Source organism: Nesoenas mayeri (genome assembly GCF_963082525.1).
Source record: "Nesoenas mayeri genome assembly, chromosome: 22".
In the NCBI taxonomy this organism is placed as follows: Eukaryota; Metazoa; Chordata; class Aves; order Columbiformes; family Columbidae; genus Nesoenas; species Nesoenas mayeri.
This window is the reverse complement of record NC_137572.1, coordinates 7613749-7635970: the sequence shown is the minus strand read 5'-3', so window position 1 is coordinate 7635970 and position 22222 is coordinate 7613749. Positions and strand designations below refer to the sequence as shown.

At 52.4% G+C, this 22222-nt stretch overlaps 1 protein-coding gene and 1 long non-coding RNA gene across 3 annotated transcripts; both read right to left on the bottom strand.

Moving 5' to 3' along the window:
- Positions 1-5433: 5433 nt before the first annotated feature.
- LOC308048597 lies at positions 5434-6554 on the bottom strand. Its single transcript, XR_013923155.1, has 3 exons — positions 6342-6554; positions 5874-6212; positions 5434-5775 (listed from the first exon to the last, which is right to left on the bottom strand). It is a non-coding gene; the product is annotated as an uncharacterized lncRNA (long non-coding RNA).
- Positions 6555-6563: 9 nt separating this feature from the next.
- Positions 6564-22185, bottom strand: C2CD2L (C2CD2 like). 2 transcript variants are annotated; one of them, XM_080357826.1, is made up of 14 exons: positions 21821-22185; positions 19867-19962; positions 19278-19397; positions 17294-17404; positions 16304-16417; positions 15610-15727; positions 15340-15463; positions 14912-14976; positions 14183-14310; positions 13722-13893; positions 12862-12954; positions 12593-12726; positions 11821-12103; positions 6564-11296 (listed from the first exon to the last, which is right to left on the bottom strand). In XM_080357826.1, the coding sequence occupies exons 1-14, from the start codon at positions 22064-22066 to the stop codon at positions 11076-11078; spliced, it is 2025 nt and encodes a 674-aa protein (XP_080213952.1). In that variant the 5' UTR covers positions 22067-22185; the 3' UTR covers positions 6564-11075. The 2 variants fall into 2 exon arrangements, with proteins under 2 accessions (XP_080213952.1, XP_080213953.1); XM_080357827.1 differs by lacking the exon at positions 21821-22185 and adding an exon at positions 21042-21128.
- Positions 22186-22222: the final 37 nt, after the last annotated feature.

Below are 22222 nucleotides of genomic sequence, written 5' to 3'. Positions count from 1 at the left end.
AGGCTGGAGCTGCCCTGCCCGGCACACGCTGGCATCGCACTGTAAGGTTCTTGGGGCCCTTTACCCGCCCAAAGGGGACTGTTCCTGGACGGCCCTTTCCTTTAGCAGAACTTTAACCCCTGCGATTGCAGCCCCTTGCCAGCCCCCGTGCCTCCACTTAGCTTTCAGAGGGCCAAGGGACCGAATCCATCTTCAACAGAGAAAACGCCACATGCGCTAACGGGGATCTTCCTGCATCGCTGGGTTCCTCTTCAGTGTGTACAGGAACACCTAGGAAACAGAGAAACGACCGAGCTCAGCGAGAGCCACACGGCACAGCTTCCCTCTGGCGCCACGCACCGACCCACCTGCTTACGGCGCGCAGCTCGCCTCCTCCGTCGCTCTTCCGTGCCAAGTCGTTCCTCTGCATCTGAAATCAAGGTATTCAACAAGTCACCCAGGAGCTCATCAACAGCTTGCCCATCCCACAGCTCTGCTTTCTATTCAGGAATCCCACCAGAATTTCTAAGTCCCAAAAAACACTGGGGAAGGGACAGTCCGCTCCCCTGCCCACAGCTACTCCATCCCAGATGACTGCACAACCTCTGCCTACGCAGGTTAACAGGTCCACAGATGAACCATGCACCCCTAGAGCTCCGTCCACCCACCCCTGACTCCACGCCTCCGGGCAGAGCAGCTCCAGCCAAATGCGCACGTGCACAGACAGACGGTCCGCACGTTATAGACAACACCATGGCAACATCACCAAAAACGCTCTATAACAAGACCGACTCCAAACCAGAGACTGCATCGACCAAAAGAACCTGCAGGGAGGCAGCGGTGAGGCGAGGAGCCTCTACTGCGAGCCCAGGAAATAATAAGAGCCGAACATCACGGCCCCTTATGAGACGGCGGCGCTGGCGCACACACACACACACGGAGACGGCGGCGCTGGCGCACACACACACACACGGAGACGGCGGCGCTGGCGCACACACACACACACGGAGACGGCGCAAATACGAGAAGCTGCTGCAAGACTTAAAACCTTCAAGATGCTGGGAAGAAGTGCCAGTCCCTTAGACTGGATGAGGAGAGAGCAGAGCGGCTGTTGCAGCCCAGAACTACACCATAAAACACAACTGACCTGAAACATCCAAAATGCAAACACCACCCACACTGATGATACAAGAATCCAGAACCCAATTGGCACCAGCGTTCCAGAACCCGAGATGGCACCCGAGATACACGTTGTGCCCCTTGAGCACAACGAGACCCCAGCATCGTCTGACAGGCGCAAGGCAGGCTTCCTGAACTACACAACAACGCAGACACAGGCTGGAGCTGCCCTGCCCGGCACACGCTGGTGTCACACTGTAAAGTTCCCTTACCCCATTTATCTGCCCAAAGGGGGCTGCTCCTGGACTGCCCTTTTCTACCTGAGAACTTTAAACCCTCCCTGCAGTTCCCAGCCCCTTCCCAGCCCTCGTGCCTCCACTTAACTTTTAGAGGGACAAGGGACCAGATCCATCTTCAACAGAGGAAAATGCGACGTGGGCTAATGGGGATCTTCCTGCAGCTCTCACTTTCTCCATCATCACCTACAATAAGGAAAGCAAGGACATGCCTACAATTAGGCACCTGAATAATATTTATCGGTAGTAGCCTATGAGCCATTGCTCACCTTGGCTGAGCTCCAGGAGGTACATTTGAATGATCTACCGGGGCCCGCTGCACGCTGCAAAGGTCCTGGAAACAAAACACTCTTCTAGGAGAGGAGATTATATTAACAGCTATTAATACAGCAATGCAAACCAAAACACAACACTCCATCTTCATCATAGTCAGGAATTACTAGAAAATGCGAAGCACCTGGAACTGAATCAGCCAATGAAACACAATGACAAACAACCTTTCTACTACAGCTGCTACTGAACCTTTGCTGAGCCCAAAGCTCTTACCTCAAACGGACACCTCCACTTCTCCTAAGACGTCTGCCCACGTATCTGAAACAGCTCAAAAGCTGCCGACTGCCAAAAGAGCAGCAGAGAACCAGCACCCAGGCTGTCCTGGAGCAGAATGAGCTCCCTACCCGGGGACTGGGGCTCAAATACCCTGAGCCCCGCCCACCCCTTCCCACAATCCCCTGGGAAGGGGAGGGATCAATCAACCCAGGCCCCACCCACCACCCTGATCAAATCACCTGGGATCTCACTTGAAGTGACAGCACCTGCACTTCACGAGGTGGACGGGGCCGCCCCGACGGGGCCAAGTTGTCCCTCTGCATCTGAAATCGAGTTATTCAGCCAGTCACCCAGGAGCTCATCAACAGCTTGAGCATTCCACCCACCCCTGACTGCACATCTCTGGGCAGAGCAGCCTGGAAGACACTCTGCCTTATGATCCTGCTGCTTCCTTCGGAAATGCTAGAACTCTACTTATAGATACGAGATGCTCATTTTAACCCCTGCTAGATAATCAAAGCATCAGTCCTAGCAAGGGAGATTACATCAGCAACTTGTTACACGCCAATACAAACCATAAATTAACACCTCATCTTCATTGCAGTCAGGAACTTCAGGAAAACGCAAAGCACCGGGAATTTATTCAATAAATGAAACCTAGTTACAAACAAACCTTCAACTACAGCTGGTACTGAAGCTTTGCTGCGCTCCTGAAGGTCCTACGTCAAACAGGCATCTCCACTTCTCCAAACACAACTGCCCATGTAGCTTAAACAGCCCAAAAGCTGCCGACTGCTGAAGGAGCAGCAGAGAACCAGCACCCAAGCAGCCCAGGAGCAGCATCAACTCCTGTCCAGGGGCTGGGGCTCAAATACCCTGAGACCCACCCACCCCTTCCCACAATCCCCTGGGAAAGGAGAGGGATCAATCACCCCAGGCCCACCCACCACCCTTATCAAATCACCTGGACCCTCACTGGAAATGACAGCACCTGCACTCCTGTCGGGCTCTGTCAGACACTGTTGGATTACTAAATTAGGATTAATTTATCATTAATCCTAATGATAAATCTAACCCTAACTCTAACCTGAATTCTAACCCTAACCTGACCCTGACCATATCGCTGACCATAACCCTAACACATGTTTAACCATAAGCCTAAACGTCACCATAGGCGTAACCTATGCCTAACCCTAACACTAAGTCTAATGCTAAAACAACTCTAATCCTAACCCTAACTGTAATCCCAACCCTAACCCTAACGGTGAACCCTAAGCCTAACCTGACCCTGACTCTGACCATAACACTGACCAGAACCCTAACATATGTTTAACCATAAGCCTAAACCTCACCATAGCCGTAACCTAAGCCTAACCCTAACGCTAAGTCTAACGCTAAACCAACTCTAATCCTAATCCTAACTGTAATCCTAACCCTAGCCCTAACCCTAACCAAACCCGGACCCTGACCATAACCCTGACCCTAACCCAAGCCTAAGTTTAACCATAACCCTAAACCTAACCGTACCCTAGGCCTAATCCTAATGCTAAGTCTAACCCTAAAACAACCTGAATCCTACCCCTAAGCCTAACCCTGACCCTAAACGTAACCCTAACCCGAACCCTACCCCTAACCCGAACCCTAACCCTAATCCGACAGGGCCTGACAGGACCCGACAGAGCCCGACAGGGCCCGACAGAGCCCGACAGGACCCGACAGGACCCGACAGGAACCGACAGATCCCGACAGGGCCCGACAGAGCCCGACAGGACACGACAGGACCCAACAGGACCCGACAGAGCCCGACAGGACCCGACAGAGCCCGACAGGATCCGACAGGACCCGACAGGACCCGACAGAGCCCGACAGGACCCGACAGGACCCGACAGGGCCCGACAGGACCCGGCAGGACCCGACAGGACCCGACAGGACCCGACAGAGCCCGACAGGACCCGGCAGGACCCGACAGGACCCGACAGGACCCGACAGAGCCCGACAGGACCCGACAGGACCCGACAGGACCCGACAGGGCCCGACAGGACCCGGCAGGACCCGACAGGACCCGACAGAGCCCGACAGAGCCCGACAGGACCCGGCAGGACCCGACAGGACCCGATAGGACCCGACAGAGCCCGACAGGACCCGACAGGACCCGACAGAGCCCGACAGGACCCGACCGGACCCGACAGGACCCGACAGAGCCCGACAGGACCCGACAGGACCCGACAGGACCCGACAGGACCCGACGGGACCCGACGGGACCCGGAAGAGCCCGACAGGACCCGACAGGACCCGACGGGACCCGACAGGAGCCGACAGGAGCCGACAGAGCCCGACAGGACCCGACAGGACCCGACAGGACCCGGAAGAGCCCGACAGGACCCGACAGGAGCCGACAGGACCCGACAGGAGCCGACAGGACCCGACAGGACCCGGAAGAGCCCGACAGAGCCCGACAGGAGCCGACAGGACCCGGCAGGACCCGACGGAGCCCGACAGGAGCCGACAGGACCCGACAGAGCCCGACAGGACCCGGCAGGACCCGACAGGACCCGGCAGGACCCGACAGGACCCGACAGGACCCGGCAGGACTAAAAGTTGATTTTGGACCCTTAAACTAACCTCGGGGTGCCTCCGTGACACTATCCCTAACCCTAATGGCCGCGCTAACCCTAACCCCTAACCCTAGCCTTAACCCTAGCCCCTAACCCTAACCTAACCCTAAAGCGGCGGCTCCTCCGGCCGCGGCAGCAGCAGCGATAGGGGGGATGTGGGGGGGGCAGAAAACCAGCGGCTCCTCCGGCAGCGGCAGCAGCAGCGATCGGGGAGATATGGGGGGGCGCAGAAAAGCGGCGGCCAGGACGTGGCTTCACCAGCACCGGGGGCGCGAGACGGCGCGCTGTGGGGCCGGGGGCTCCAGGGGTCCCGCAGCGGCGGCCGTGGGGCGGGATGGGGCGGCTGTGGTGATAACCTGTGGGGCACTTCAGTGGCTGCCAAGGGGCTCTTCAGAGGCGAGTCTGGAGCTCTTACGGGGCAGGAACAGGGCTGCTATAGCGGTACCTGTGGGGCAGCCATAGGGCTGCTATGGAGTTACTTAGGGGTCACCTATTGAAGGGGGCGGGGGGGGAGAGGGGGTGTCGCCGCGCGCGCAGCTGAGTGTGGCCCCACCCACGAGGGTGGGGTCAGTACTGAGGGGCGGGGACTGGGAGGACACGCCCATTGGGAGGCCCGCCTGGGGAAAGGGGGTAGGGGTTTTTTCTCTACAGGTATTACTTCCAATTAGTGTTCCAGTATTTATATCCCACTCTTTTAAATTTTATTATATAAATTGGGGATAATTACTGTCTGCAGAGTTTTGAGTAACAGCTAGAGTAGATGACAGGCATTACTGACTCCCAAAGACTCTTCTGGTTACTCTTATTTAAGTTTTAATTCTACATGTCTTACAGTAAGTAAGCAGTTACAATAATAAAACACCAGGTCCTTGGAATTTCCAGGAAAACCCACCGCAGCGCCTCGACGTGTCCAGAGACTGTCGGTGCCGGCTCCGCCAGCAACGCGTCCAACGAACCCCACGGTGCTGCCGAGGCTGCGGCAGCGTATGGAACCGACCGGAGCGCGGGGAGGAGACTCAGCCCAGCAGGTACCGCACGCAACGTGAAACACCGGGCAGCGCAACTTCATTTCAAAGGAGGAACACGCACACGGAGTGCAAAGGATGTTATTCTGCGCGGGACATGCGCCGTCCTTAGCAGCTGCACAGCAACGTTGTCTCTGTGACTTGGAGATCTGGTGGCAAATGAGGGAGCTCTGCACGTTGCACCTTTCAAACCTGCACACGGAATCACACTTCACCCCACAGGTGACACCAGAAACTAGGAAGCCTTTGAAAAGAATTTATAACCCCACACACAAACCAGTTACACTCACCTCTGCTACGCAGAAAGTCATGTAGCTCTTCCATTTGGTAGAACATTCCACTTTCCCAGCTTGCAAGCTAAGATATCCCGCTTTGTCCAGTCTCACTATTGTTTCTCTGATAGGTGTCTGTTACATTATGCTTAGTCTTGCTACATTAGGCCTAGGGGTTTCTAAAAGATTGTTGTTCCTTTTATCAACAGTAACCACGTGGGACAAGAATCTCCCAGCAGCAAGGCCAGTGTGTCAGCCCGACACCATGTCCTTCCCCCCGGGAGCCCGTCTGGACGTGGAAACATGCAGCCACCGCCTCTCCGACCTCCTTCAGCTTCACAGTTGCAACTGCAGGCCCTGCAGCAAAGCCAGGACAGGACAAGAAAGGAGGCAGGCTACGGCAGAAGAAAAAGATGAAGCAGGCGCTTGGGAGGGAGAAGGCACGGCTCTCCCCGCTCCAGCTGGTGACCCCGAGCTGTAACCCACCCTCCCGGGGTACTGCCGCATGTCCAGGGCCAGCCAAAGGTTTCGGCGCCGTTCACGCCTTCCAGGGCGGACGTCACTGTCTCGGGAGCCCGTTGCCTCCCAGCAGCACCGCAGAGGCCGCAGCCCTTGCCGTGGACTTAGAGCATAAACCCAGCACCTGCATCCAACAACGAGAGCTGTTCAGAGACGACGGTCTTACAAAAGAGAGCTACAAATCACCGACCTCCCTGAGCTTCTAGAAAGCCAGAGCCCAGCTCACCACTCTACAGCAGCTATAAAATCAGACTCGGAGTTAGGTTTTGATTTCCATGTGGTTTAATAAGTTAACAGGTTCAGCCATTACACTGCATTGGAATTCTTCTGCAACATTTACAAAGGTGTAAGAACTTCATTCATTCAGTCTAAATAAAGTCATTTGACTCTCAACCCTTAAATAGCTACACAGTTCCTATTTTTTTTTCCTCTAAACAATCTGGGATTAAAATAATCCACCCAGAGAGAAGGCATCAAAGTACAAAAGAGCACGCACAAGGATTTGAGGTGCTAATTCAAATTTAGCATGGGTGTTTGGTCCAGTACCTGCACTAGCAAGGAAAGGTGGTGTGGGGCAGTCATGCCTGTAGAAGGAGCTGCGATATGGCCAGTACACAAAGGCCTTCCACTGAGACTCTTACTCTACCGTGACACTCACCATGACCTGGGGCAGAAGGAGAACAAGGCAAAAGACCCCAAAACACGCAAACGCCAGCCAGCCAACATTCAAGCATCTCTCCAGCTACCTAGAAATGACTTTTTGGAGATTTAGCAAACAACTAACTGAGAGAAGCCATCACAGGAGGAAGCGGCACCACTAAAGACGAGAAAATGGAACAAAAACATTTGTAAGCTACACTTTGCTGTGCACGCCTTTGTAGTCCAGAAACAGCGTGTGCCTGTGGCCCTCTTACATTGGCTTAAAGAAGTTTTCATTACACTCTCCTCTGCTGAACTGTTTTGTGATTAGCTCTCCACCTGAGTAGTCCTCCCTCCCCAGTTCAGCCCATCTGCCTAAAAATTTGCCCTCAGCTACATAAGCAGCGTGAGGGTGCTTGCAGACATCCGTCATTCTAAAGCCTACAGCACCCCCAAAACAGGTTTTGCGGTTCCCTCCACTTCTTCCCATGCCTGTTTTCTCTCACCTCCAGAGGATACCCCCTCGCAGGTCGATACCAAGGGCTTTTCCAACGTGAAGACTCTTAAAACCCCTTACCAAAACAAGGGGAGAGGATGTATCCAGATATAAATATATTTACAAGCATACTTACAGCCACAGAAGTCTATTTTTTTCAGAGAAGTACAAATACACAGCATGGGTAAGTTCTAGTAACTGTTCAGCCAAAATAGAGGAGGAAAAAAAAAAAAAGACAAGAAAACCACACCAAAAACAACCAACACAAAATGTATACTTTGGCTTCATTTACCAGTCACCATTTCTACCTGTGTGTAGCTGGCAGTGAAACGCAGCACCAGAAACGCAGGCCATCATGAGCAGACTGAACTCCTTCAGAAGCCCCCGTGCGTTCAAGCCCGCTGCTCCTCTTCCCCCACATACTCAGTCGAGGACCGATTTCACAAGATGCAAACATTGAGCCAACCCTGAGACAGCAACCACGCGACTGCAGACCATGCAAGTCTAAACAGCTGGATGGCGGCCCGCGCTGTGCACTGGTGTGGGGTGTTACAAAATGCCACAGAGCCCGCAATGGCACCGAGGTGAGGGCGTGGGTATCCAGAAGTTAAACAGGGAAAAAAAGCAGATTTCAAATAGCATTTCTTCTGTCCTAAAGCCAGAAGCACAATCAGGGATTAAACACAAAAGGGATTTTTTCAAGCAGCAGTTCTATGGGGGGAAAACTCCCTGGGACTCTGTCTTTACAGTTTCTGGAGGTCAAAGACTAGGTGACCTTCCCTCCTGAGAAGGTTAGGATAGAAGAATTGTTTCTGACACCAATAATCACGCCTCCCCCACGGGGCAGTTAACATTCTTGGTTTTGGGAAGTCAGGAAAGTCACCCATGCTCACGTGGCCAGGACAAAAAAAAAACAGTCACCTCCTGCTTGGGGAATGAAAACAACTGTGCGCGCAAGCAGTACAGATATGAAGAAAAAGGATCAACGTGTTAATCAGGAGCATATCAGAACTAAAAACAAGTTGCACACAGTTGAGCCATTCCCCCTCAGCCCTCTGTCCCTCAACCAGCAGATTGCCCCAACACTTTGAAAAACATTCCGGGCTTACCGACAACAAGATAAAAGATTACAATATCAGTCCTGCACTGTACGACTTTGAGAAGCAATGAAATGGCAGTAAGTACACCTCCGCTAGGAAACACAAGTGGGCATAGGAATGAATGTTTGGGGATGCTCTCTGTCAGCACATGATGATATCCCCTTTTCCCTTACATTCTGACCAGATACAAACTTTCCTAGCAAAGTACTGCCTGTGATAAAAAGCATGGCCAAAAAATCAAGGGAAGACACGCAAACCGTCATGCATCCTATGCGCCACTTTGTCACAACGACAATGCTTGCTGTCCTCCTCACATACTTGAGCCCCACATTCACACTTCGGAAGCGTGGGTGCAAGCCTCGGGCATTTGCCTCTGGCCACTCTGCACCGAGACAGTTCCAGTTGCTCTTGTGGTTTAAAGAGAAGAATACAGGACTATTAAATGAGATTCACAGAAGGTTCTGCGATAAACTTCCAACTGAAGAGCTGCTGGCTCATCCGCAAGTTCCTTTCCATTCAAAGCAGCACGTCTAATGCAATGTTTCACAAGGAATTCTTTCAAACAGGATAAAAGGATAAAAGACATGAAAGAGCTCAGGGATGACAGAAAGCCTCCTGGACCAAAGAGATGGAGAAGAGGTTCCTGGTCAGCCAGCTGGACCAGTCAAATTTCTCACACATGCCCAACCTCATGGGGAATTGCAGGAAAAACAGAGACTCTCTTCTGCTGGCACGCACTGGCACTTTCCGTCCAAGCCCCACACGACTACAGCCTTCCCAACATCCAGACACGAGAGACACCTGAAACTCCTGTCCGTAAAGCCTTTCGCAGCGGCATACCGAACACATTCTGCTCTTTGGAAATGGCACGTAGTGGCCACATCAGTAAGCCAGGATTTATCCTTCTGAAGAAAGTGACATGTTTCACGTGCATCATCAAGAGAAAAGCTGCTTCTTCAGCTGACTGCATCCTGTATAAGGCAAGGCAACAGTCCCCACCTCAGGAGGTGCTGTGACAGGAGAGCAGAGCTAGCAAATCCAGGCAGCACTAAGCGACTGCTCTTCAGTGAGTTTTTGCCTCCCCCGTGCCCCATCTCCCTAACTCTGCAGCCCACAGGAGAGCAGGAGCTTCCGTTCAAACGGGGTGTGGACAGAGCGCAAGCGTTCCACCAAAGAGCATTGTTACGCTGTCCGAAAGGGGCCTCTGGGGATACCTGCAATGTGCATCAGGAGACCAGAAAGTCGTTTGTCTAGAAGGGCAGTCTCCGCCCAGGCAAGGAGTCAGTTCTCCCCTGCGGGCCTTCCCCTCTGTAAATACCCACTGCAGAAATGCCCGCTGTCTGAACGTGGTGGATCGGGTTTGCTAGAAGACAGGAAATACCAGATGCAATCAAGAAGGCTCCTTCTACTACAGGAAACCCTTTCATCAGTGAAAAGATGAACTCCTGCCTCGTTCTGCCACGCAGCTTCAGGCTCTCTGTCAGCCTGACCCTTCGCTAGCATCACCACCTTCCTCGCCATCCATCCCCGGGTGCAAGTGCCGGTTCTTGGCACGAGAGGCCAGGAAAGCGGCCTGGCGCCCCGCCGGCGCAGCCCCCAACTGCCCTCGAGGGAAAGCGCCCCGCTCATACAACAGCTGCTGCAGCACGGCCCCTTCCCCACTCAAGGACACGGCTGCAGGAGGACAGCTGTGTCACAGGGTGGCAGCACCCACAGAACCCACCAGACATTCTTGCAAGGGCCAGGGCTTCTACAAAAACTTGCCCCACGGTTCAAATGGTTAGAACTTCCTTCTTCTTAGTGACTCCTTCCTTCGTCAGCATAACACAGAAAGCAGGCATCCCTCAGCACTGTCTGAACCAGAGACTGTTCCAATGGCAGAGCTGGGTGGAGACCCACAGCTTCTTCTGACATCTCACAGCCCCAGAACGCATCGCTCCACACCCCAGTCACATTACAGCCTCTGCACCAAGCAGAAGCAATGAGAGCAACGAGATGGCCAGCAACCATGCCATTCTCTCTCGCTAGAAGAGCTGAGCGAGGCTACATCCCACACTTCTCAGCAACACAGCTAACCCAGTAGTTTCTTAACTGTTATCTCTGAGGGTTGCCACTTGAGAGGCCACCCCACCCCTTCCCAGGACGCACCAGGCAAGGCCAGCCAGCTGCACAGGCAGAGTTGCTTCCACAGCTCCTGGCACCCCCGACAGGGATCAGCATGCCGCCTGAATTTTCTGGGAGAGCACGGTGAGGTATGACAGTCGAAGAAGGTTAAGCCAAGGCAGACAAGCAGCCTAAGCCGCAGGTTCGCCACCTCCAGTCCCCAAATGGCATAAAGCACTGGGGTGTCTTCCCTCAGCCGAAGTTGGAAGGAACTGCACTGCAGGTCACAGATACCATGGAGTGGGAAGACAAGAGACTAGAAAAGGATCTCCGCACAATCTTTCTGACAGGCTTCTCCATCCTTCAGTTCTCATCCGCCGTTGTACTATCGCTAGCTCTGGGTTTGGATTTAGACTTGAAGGAGAAGCGCTTGATGAGGCGGTGGGAAAAGCTGCCAGCTTTCTTCCTGGCAGTGGAGTTGGTGGTGACGTTGGACAAGTCATCATGTGACTGGCTCAGGCCCGCTTCTTTCTGCTTGCTCCTCCTCCGGAAGATGAGTTTGGTACCGCTCCGAAGAAAGCTAACTGCAGAGACAGAGAGGATGGAGACAGAAACCACGATAGTATCCTGCCCTGGCAGGTCTCAGGGGCAAAAATGCACCCAGCCATTCTCAGATGAGCGGCAAAGACTTCTTTCATCCCAAGCAACGGGACAGACTGCAATACCAACAATCTCCGTGGCTAAGCACACCATCACGTGTCCCCAGTGCATAACCTTCCTTTTATGCAACAATGCTCAAATGCTAAAATAACAACAATGGCTCCAGATGACACACTCAGGCAGGACAGGATGGAGATCCTGACTGCCATCAGCCCCAAATGCATGCAAAAATGCACATCCAAAACCTGCAAGCCATACAAAGGTACAACAGTATTTCCTACCGAAGGGGCTTGTTTTCTGCTTTCTTCCTTCTCTTCCACACCCGCCAGGTCTCTCAGGAATCTGGGCCACACAATGCAGCCCCCGCGCTCGGGCAGGAACTCGAATGTCACTTTGCCCTCAAGTACAACAGGCTAACATTAGCTACTGTCTAATGGTTCATCCTTACCTTTGTGATCTTTCAAGCTCCTGGTCTCAAGGGCTCCTGTGGAGCCGGTTTCAGACTCAACATCTTCCACCGACGGTCTCTCAGAGATGTCCGATCGTGTCGTCTCATCCAGCTCCTGACTGGCCCTTTGTCCTGATGGCGATGTTTCCAGCAGCTGTGACGATTCGGTAGAATCGTGTACCCGGTCAGCTGTGCCCTCTGAGGCAGAATCCCTGTACGCCGTGGCCTCCAGGGATGCAGCATAACCCAGAGAAAGGGCCATTTCATCTTGAGCAATAGGTACCTGGACGGGGTTTAGAAGGTCAGACAAGAAGATAGGATCTCCCTTCTTCCACCCACAACAACCTACAGATGCTCCGGTTCCGATCATCAGCGCTAGACAGCGCCAGCGCGCAATCGTCAGCCTTTTGCTGGAACATACTGGAACGTGGCTCATTGCAAAGCATTCCACAGCACCTCCCTCACTCCCACAGGCAAGCCTAAGGAAAACTCCTTAGATTGCCCAGGGGGTTCCCAAGTGGCTGCGAAAGCATTCTCCCTTTCCGCAGCTGCTCTCGTGTGAGCTCCTGCCGGCAGCTGCCCTGCAGACTGGCGAGGTGCCTTTGACACTCACTGGGAAGCAGCAACAAGCTGCAAGGAAGCAGCAAAAGCATCCTGCTGAGCACGTCATCCGTGCTGGAACCTTACCACACTGCTCACTATGGGACAGGGTGGTTTCACACATGCACACAGCCTCCCAGATCAGAAATGGAGCCCCATAACTACCAGAGACCTTGGAAACTCCCGAGATGATCAGCGTGCTACGTTTTGTTGGTGTCTTCTTGGCAGGCTTGTTGTTCATTTCGGTTAGCTGCCTGATCGCCGTCTCGGCCACCGGATCCAAGCCATTGGGCATATGGCCGTCTCCTGAGCACAGAAAAGATACCAGCACTTGAAGTTGCAACCTTCAGCATGGGCAGGAGGTCGCCTGCTGACCACGATGCTTGCAACAGGCAACTACATGTGCAGGAAGGTAGAGAATGGAATTTATTATGAACTTACGGCTGCTGCTGGGCAAGGGGCAGCCACTCTCCAAAAGCACTGTTGTCTTCTTTTCTGTCACTTCCACCTTGGAAGGCGACCTTGATGGTGAATCTTTACAGCGTAAGAGAGGCAGAAACACAGAGACACCAGTAACTCGAGATGAAGCTTAGGCAATTTCACTGCTGTATTGTGGCTCCCTACAGGCACGCCCAAAAAGCCTCAAGTGTGCACAGGGAGCCTGCAGAGGCTGGCTCTGTGAGGTTTTGCAGCAATGAAGTTGTAAGAAACCTATTGGAAAAAGACACGTGAAGTAGCCCAGTCACAAGCCCCAGTTCATGCTGTTTCCCAGCCCCACCTCATGGAACTCCCAGCACCACATTCATCACCACCTCAGACTGCAAGCAGCAATAACTGCCAATAAGCAAGGTCACCATGCTTTTGGCTCCGCATTCAGTACACATGGTGTAACTTTTTTAGCAGTGGAGAACAGAGAGGAAGAATGGCAAAATGCTCGGCCCGACATCATGTAGATGTTATGTGGCAGCATACATGTTAGAGTTGGGACCTCCCTCCACCAAAGGGTGTCAGAGAGGCTTGTCCCTCTCTTGCCTCCCCCAAAACATAGGGCTGCACCCATTCCATCCCCCATGGCCACATGAGTCTCCAGCCAACAAGAAGACACTAAGGGAAAGGCAGTGATGCCCATGTTCCGACCCAGAAGCCAAAAGCACCACGCAAGGTGCGAGTCTGCAGCTGCAACACACAATGGCTAAACAGTTTTGCTACTGCCTGCGTGAGCGGCCTCAGGAATGTCATGGCCAAGTCTGCGCCCCCATAGCAGCCACCTGTACAAGACACCTGTTGTGGGGCAGCCTCACCCAGTTTGCAGTCTGCCTTAGGTCGGGACTGAATTGTAGTGACAGTAGTCACAATGGTGCCGTCGGGCATGATAGTCCTGTCCATCTCCACCTTCTTAGTGGGGGTGATGCTGGTTCGCACAGATGTGGCCTGCTGAGCATTCAAAGATGCAGGAGACTCCTGGAACAGCAGCTGCAAAGAGTAAAGCACAGCTCAGACCAGCTCTCCCCCTCTCAGACAGAAGGGCAGGCACATGGGTGACAAAAGCTTCTGCACTGGGCACGGCTCCTCTGTGACAGTGCAGTGTCAGTTGAACGGAGGGAGGGTCAGGAACCGAGGGTCAGGCAACATCCCTCCTCGGCGTAAGGGCCTCAGTCCCGTGTGACAAGCCCAGGTCTAATCATGCTTGTCTCCAGAGGCTCACATCGCGAATGCTTCTGCAGCGTGCGTTTGTGCCAAACTTATGGAGTCAGGAGCTTACCTCCAATACAATGGTAGCTTCGCCGGACAGTGACTGCCCAGCTCCTGGGGCCAGCGAGCAGACCTGTCTCCCAGATGGTTGTTTGCCCAAAGAATCCAGCAAAAGTGTGGCATGTGCCAGGAGCACATCTGCGAGAAGGAACAGGAAAATAAAACATACCACACCATCTCAGCACCTCAGATGTCTCCTAGGCAACCGCTGCTTTTGGGAAGCAGCTCCGTGGGCCAACAAAGCAGATCCCCACAACCCTGGCAGCTCCTAGGTTCAAGGTGGGAGGGGGCAGGCAGCGCTCCTCCACTCCTCTTTACCAATACAGAAATCGCCTCCCTTAGAGAGATGGCCATTGTGCAGCCCACATCAAAAATAGATGCTGCGGTTACTCCCTGACCGAGTACAAACAAACAGAGTTAAGAGCCTTCTGCAACATTCTTCTAATACACAGGGGCAAATCCTCGCATCCCTCTCCCCATTTCAGAGTGGAGACAGGCAGGTCGCAGTAAACTCTGGGGTACCAAAAAGGCCCAAGTAAGAGCGTTTCACTAAGAAGAACAGATTCTAGACTTACTTCACGCAGTCAGAGGCTCACAAAAATTGGATATGAAAAATCCTTTGCACAGCTCATCGCACATCGTACCAACCCAGAACTACCAGAGGCTCAAAGCACAGCAAGTCCCTTACGCATTTTTGTCTCCCTGTCTTACAAACCATTTTATGGCTGCCCGTACTCACTTGCCCCTCCGTCACTGTTCCCCAGCACCTGTAGCTTCAGCTCTTTACTTCTCGGTCCCAGCTCCCTGTTGAAACCGAAAAAAACAGGCTGGTACTACGCAATCTTTGCAAAACAGTCACAGAGCAAACAACCCCATTCTGTATCTTCCCACCCTCAAATCTCACACGCCTCATCACTTTTTCCAAAGCCCCAGTACACATGCACTACTTTGGGGGACATAAAAAGGGGCAGCAAACTACACAGAAGAGGAAGACTCTGGTTCATGTCCCCTGCAGGGCCATGTAGGCCGCCAGGGGAAGCTGAGAGGGCGATCTGTCTGGGAGGCTGAGATTCAGCCTTCAAGCAGTTACCACGTCACATTAATGACACCCTGAGACCATGCCGGTCTGCCTCCACCATGCCAACCAGAAGGAGAGCAGATGCTTACAGAAAGAGCTCCTCATTCCACTCCATCTCTGCTGCAGCATCAGCACTGCCAGCTGTCATCAGTCTCGTCTGCTTCTGCTGGGGGGGGCTGTCTAGCTCTGCCATGCAGCGTATCTCCCCAACTCCTGCAACAGAGGGGCAGAGCATGTGTATGCGATCGTCAGCACCATGCAGACGCACAACCCTCTTTTCCATTCAAACCCACCCAAAACATCCACTCGCTCCAATCTCATCCTTTGCCCCTGCAGATCAGCAATGCTTTCACGCTTACCTCCCTTCCCCCGGCTGCCCAAGTTCAGCACTCGAAGATTCCGGAGCAACAGCTTAGAACCCAGTGGGGCTGCTGCTACTCTTGATGGGGACTCTCGAGTCAACTTATTGCTGGGTACCTGGGGAACAACAAGACCGAGACCGATGCCTTTATCCTTCGGTCAGCAGCAGACAACGGCAAGATGCATTATGTCCATCCTTGCATCTACTAAGTAGCTCCTCATAGCAACGGCCGGGAATACCCACAGAGCCACCAAAAGATGCTGCAGGTTCCCCAAGCTACTGATCTTGGGTGGGACCCTGTGTTATTTAAGGCAGACAGGAAAAGAGACAGATAAGGACAAGACTGCTGGCTGCCAGATGGACAAGAGAAGATGGCAAACCATGGGCCATTCCTGTAAGGGTTGCCCTGGATGGAGCCTTGGTGCTCAGAGTGACAGAGTGCTTGCCAAAACAGAGATGGATCTCGGGCAGTCTGGTTCCACCTCAGCACAAATGGCACTCAGCGTCTGGGAAACAAACTACAGAGTTTCTAATTCTCTCGTGACACGGTACCCCAGCTCCTATGACAGTGCAGGCCAGAAGGCGGCTGTCACCCAGAAGCGAGTCGCAACCCTTGGTTTCCTGCCCGAGCCTCAGAAGCACTCAGGACGAGATGTTGGAGGCGTAGGAATGACGGGAGGAGGGAGCCTTACTGCAGCAGCTCCAGCGGTGCAGGCCTTCAGATTCACCATCATGGCGGGCTGCGTGCTGACAATGGTGTCCTCGATCAGATCCTTGATGGTGGACAGATCCACTCTCCCTTCATTCTTCCCTCCGCAGTTCAAGAGGAAATGCAGAAAAGTCATAAGGAGGCAGATGCATTTTCTCCTTATACAGCTCCAACTGCCCCTCAAGCCACTAAGATGCTACAGTCCTTCTCCCGGTAATAACCGCCCAGGTATCTTCCCACATCCTGTCCTCACTCTCCCCAGCTCTTAAAGCTTCTGTGAAACAGCTGCAGGTAAACATAAGTTGTCTAAACGAGACAAACTAAGCCTCTCCACTTCTAGCCTACCTATTGCAAATTTTGACAACACACCTCTTTTACAGTTTGCCACATTCTCATCACCTCGTGAGATGGGAGTATCGCACTTTTGGGAGAAGAGCCGAATTCCAACATCTACTCAGGACAAAGCAGCAAGGGCATCAATAAAACAAACAAATTAACCAACCCATTTGGATCACAGAAGGCCAAGCAATCCTGCGTTCAGCCTTGTCCATTAAACCTCTAATACCTTCAGGTTCCACACAATAACCTCTCAAAACAATCCCCAAAAAAACAAACCCCCCCAGAAAACCCCAAACCAACCCACCTCATTTTACAACTCTACATCTGACAACAGCAGAAGGACCTACATAGACAGAAAGCCTTTTTTGTTACACAGACTCCCATTCAGCTGCCACACCAAACTCGGACAACAGACACCGGTACTGCTTCGGCTCTCTTGACGTTGCACTGTTTTGACAGAGCTGAGCTAGCATGAATTCCAGGGGGAGAGAATCGCCTGCCTTGCCCTAAAGGACCATGACAGGGAGTTGCCAACCTTTCCTCTCCGCAGCAGCCTTCCTCCTGGCTTGGCGCCGTTTCTGCCACTCCCACCCTTGCTCAGCTCAAGTCCAGCCACCTGCTGTTGATAGCTCACCTCACGAAGCTGAAGTCTTGGAAGAACAGAAAGGTTCAGGTCTGGTCTGTCCTTGAACACCCACGACACAAGGAGACCTTCGTTCTGTATCTCCTCCAAGTGGATCTCCACCTGGCCCAGAACAAATACCCATAGTCAAGAACAGTTTCTGTTTCATTAGGTGCTTTTTGCCCCACTTCAAACCCAGCAACTGAAGGGCCCTCACACCAGCGCAGCAACAAGAGAGAGCATGTAAGAACACAAGTGGTGCTGGGCCTACGGGAACAAGCAGCTGCAGAAGCCTCATTGATCCATAACGAGATCTGGCTTCCTGGTGACCTTTGGATGCTGAGATACCATCACAGGGAATAATGATAGGTTATTTCTTAGGCTGAAGAAAAGGCCTGAGGGACAATCCGAAAGAGTGAACTGGGCACTGACACAGACTGTTTACTGAGCTACATCAATTAACCATTGCCAAACCTAAGCATGGCCATTGGTAAGTTAGCAATGCATCTCTAGATCATCCTCAGATTGAAAACTCAACCATGTCACAATAGTCTGCAACAACAAACCAGACTCTACACCATCCTGTAGTTCTGCTGAAAAGCTGCACACCAATACACCTGAAAAGCATCATTAATGCAACAGACAGAAACAGAACCACACAAGAATAACTCCTGACCCAATATTTATAGTAAAAACTGGGGAACAAAATTTAACTTAGTTCTACAGTAATTGACAGACTGACATTCATTTACCATGAGCACAGAAGGTCCTCAGTCAGAAGTGACAGATCTGGGACAGGGTAGTCAGGTAAGTAACAACAAGAGGTGCATAAAAGAGGTAAGACACATTTGGCAATACAGTCCTCAAAGTAATCCAACCAACAGGCATACGGTAACCTTACCAGAATTTCACAACGCAGCAGCAAGACCTCAACTGGAATACCACATGCAATTCTCTACAAGAATCATCAACCCAAAATTTCAACAGGCCCAGACAAGGAGACCTGGAAAATGCTAACAAGTAGAGGAGGAATTTGATGAGACGTGACAAAGGCTACTTGGCTCCCCGAGACTAGACAAAGACAAAAACCGACCACAGTTGTTGCCCACAACTAGATCGGCAGCAGGCACGCGAAACACCGAGGAGAAAGAGAGCAGCTATTTAAACGACCGCAGAATGGAGGCACAAAACCAAACCGGAATGATCTGATAAATGTAGGTTGAATATTTTAATAAAGCTTTTGAAAGCAAAGGCGTTTCAGAACAATCTTCCCACTGTAACACGTGCAATAGTATGGGATTGGCTTCTTCCGCCACAGTTACTTCTGATTTTACTGTGTCTCCCTATAGCACAAAGGAGCGTGCAGTCTTCAGGCAAGATACCGCCTCCAGCATCAAGCCCTTCTTCATGATGGGAACAAAATCACGTTCCAGAGAAGTCAATCCAGCCAGAAAGTGACTATGGAGCTACCAGCCACTGCAATTCCACAGACTTTCTAGTCTGGAAGAAGCATCTGCAATATGCAACCCCTAGAAAAAAATAATCTGTATTGCACTCTTATGAATGGACTAAGTGGAGCGCTGACAAGCAAACCACCCCTCAGTGTGGATTTCTTTTTCACAACGACAATCAGGACAACACCAGAATTGCGCATGCGCACAGGACGCATCTTGCCCTATCCCTCACACCACAAGGGGAACTGAACTCTGGGGACCTTTCACTTCTTAAACACTCGCTTAAAAACACAGTATAGAATGGTGCCAAGCTGCAAATATCTCTAGATTTTGTAATGGATATGTTACATAGCCAAGACCTGCAGAAAAAGACTCAGAAAACAGGACTCAGCACATAGATTGGGAATCTTTGCCACTCCACCAAATATCAGTGACAGCACGCTGCTTCTTCCTGCACAATGTGGCCTTATTTGCACTAAATTGAGTCCTCTTTCCTCGATCAGTGTGGGGCCAGGTGAAAGAACAAGTTAGCCAACCGTTACCTGAGCCTGCAGCACAGCCAAAGTGACATGATAGGTGTCCACAGAAACAGCAACTGGGGACTGCTGAGTAACAGAGACAGGGAATTTCACAGCTTCAGCTGACAGAGAGCAGTATAGCACCTAGAGAGAAAAGGAAGGAGGTAAGTTTATATCCTTGGCAAGAGGCAGCCGTGCGATGCCAAAACTTCGAAAAGCAATAGCCAAGGTTGACCCACCACAACAGGAAAGAAACATCAGGCTTGCTCCCAGATGCAGTTCTGCACTGCAAACCTGCCATTTCAGACTACCAGTAAAGATGTACTGGTTACAGATGTCCTCTTATCCTCCCCACTGTAGGACCTGATATTTGGGCTCAGCATCCATATGCTCCAGCTCCACCAAGACATCTCCCCCCAGCACTGTCCCAGAGCTCACTGATGTGCAGCCCCAGGGCCACAATCTCATGAGTCTGTCGACAGGTACCCGAACTCAATCACGGCTGTTGCTCAGAACTTCCCCAGTCCCACCATCCCCATCACACAGGCCTCGGCGATCTCCATGGAACACAGAGACACCCTGTGCTGTACAATTCAGAAGAGCAGAGCCTCACCATGCTGTGGTCCGACTGTCCCTTACAAGTCACGTCACTTATAGTTGCAGCTGGTGGTAACCGAGGACCCTCTTCAAATGTGATCTGCACTGAACTCTACAAAGATAGAATTCCGTTAGGTCCCAGTGGTCAAGGCAGAAAAGAAATAAGGTCTCTGGTCAAGGCTTAGAGTCACAAACACCACATTAATTTCAGACGGGGAAGCCCAAAAGAGAATGGGAAATTGTTCTGGATAGCAGTCAGCTATAAGTACATTAACCCCTCTTCATTGCAAAAGCTTTCCTGTATCTTCTTTTTCTCTCTCTCCCCTCTATGCTAATCCTGCCCCAAGTGAAAAAAAAAAAAAAAAAAAAAACACACAACAAAAACAACAAGCAAACAAACAAACAAAAAAACCCAACACACAAAAAAACCCCAACAATATCAGATCACTCCCTACTGCTTCATACTAGCCATGCCTGCTGTTTCTTCTCCCAAGCCTCCTCCACCAGAGCCATGTGTTCACCCACACGGGTCAGTCCAGGAAAGGATCACAAAGGTGGCTCACTACACACAAATATTTGCACTTCCTAATACCAGGAAGCAACTGTCATCTTAAAATAATCACAGTCCTTGCTCTGCACTTCGAAGGAGATTACTTGATTAAATCAAATAATAATTACTCTCAAAAAGGGTTCTGCTCTGCTACAATTAAGGATGACAGAACTCCAAGAACACCGTGCTTGACCTATGCAATTAAAATTTGTTCCATCTTGTGCAGCTACTTGCAAGGATAACTGCTTAACAAGCCTCAATTAACCCTTCAGCTCTCGATATGCCAGACAACGCTATGTACTTTAAGTAGGAAAACGAAAGGACAAAACCAAACTGGCCCGTGCTTGCTGGTGAAGTTAAGTCCTCAGAGGACTGTATCGCGGGGATGTGACTTACACGCCTCATCACTGAAAATCACTTCCCCGAAAACAGACGGGTACTGCAAAGTGACATATAACAAAAACAAGCATTTCTTCCTAAGTCGCCTTCCTCAAAGATCCAATTTCTTCATCTCATCCCAGCAAGTTGTCAGGGGATGGCACCGAGGCAAATGCAAAGACAGAGAAATTAAGAGCTACAGAAGGTCTGCTGGGAAAACTGCTGCACAAACATTCCCAAAGAAGCCAGAGTCACGACCTTACCTATGGGGTTAGGGATTACAAAGCCTGTTGTGTTGAGACAACTAACAACAGCTAGGACCAGCCAGAGTAATAATTTCTGATTCCTCCCCACTGTCACCAATCGCCTGATTTTTTTCACGTGGCCGTGCTGCACTGAGATCCACTTTTCTCTCCTGCCTCTAGTCCAGAATTTAACCACCTTTGTCAGAAGAGGAGAGACATTTTCAAACTTGTTGGAAAACTCAAAACACCAGATCGCATCGCATTCTTCAAGACTTACTTTTCTTGAAACACATTAGCGTCATGCTGACCTTTTCTAACTCTTGATTTCCCTGTGCAACTTAAATGGCTCCCTCTTCCTGTTCATACAACAGAAAAGAAGTTTATGACAGACTCTGGACCGCAGCTTTCACAGACAAAAACCCCCGCCTTGAAGGCAACTCGAGCTGCTGTGTGGTTATTTCCATCTGGAGTCGGCAGTACGTATCCTCCTTCGTGAACTCCAGAACTACAGATCAATGCAACTGTCACGCCAAGGGATTAAAGGGCAAAGAGGCTGCTGTGGAAATGTCCAAGTGGCAACATCAGGCGGCTCCATCGCCCCGGTCTGGGGCTCAGAACCGCGTTCACCAAAGCCCGACAGGCGCCTCTGCGCGCCCTCACCGCGCAAAGCGGCTCGCGAAGAGCCGCCGGTTCCCCGTGCGCCTGCCGGCACCCTCCGGCCGAGCTCCGCCGCGGAAAGCTCCCCGGAGCCCGAACCAAAGGCCGGCGCCCCCCGCCCGCGCCCGCGCCCGCCGTACCCCGTGCCGGCGCGCCTGGCTGTTGAGGGCTCGCACCCAGGCCCGCTGCCACTGCTCCCGCAGCGACCGCAGGGCGAGAAGCGCGGCGAGCAGCGCCCGCGCCCCGGTCTCCTCCGCCGCCGCCCCGCGCCGCCGCGGCGCCCGCAGGGCCGCGCACCGGCAGTACTGGACGAGCCAGGCCGCCACGGTGAGCAGCGAGGCGGCGAACAGCAGCACCAGCGCGGCCCAGCCCGTGTCCGGCCCCATGGCGCCGGGCGCAGCGACTCACGGCGGCCCGGCGGGCATGGCGGGCTCCGGCGCCGGCCCAGCCGCTGCCCAGGGCTCGCCGGCAGCCGCCCGCAAGCGCCGGTTCCCGGGCGCGGGTGAAACGCGGCTCCGCCGGCCTGGAGAGCGGCTGCCCCG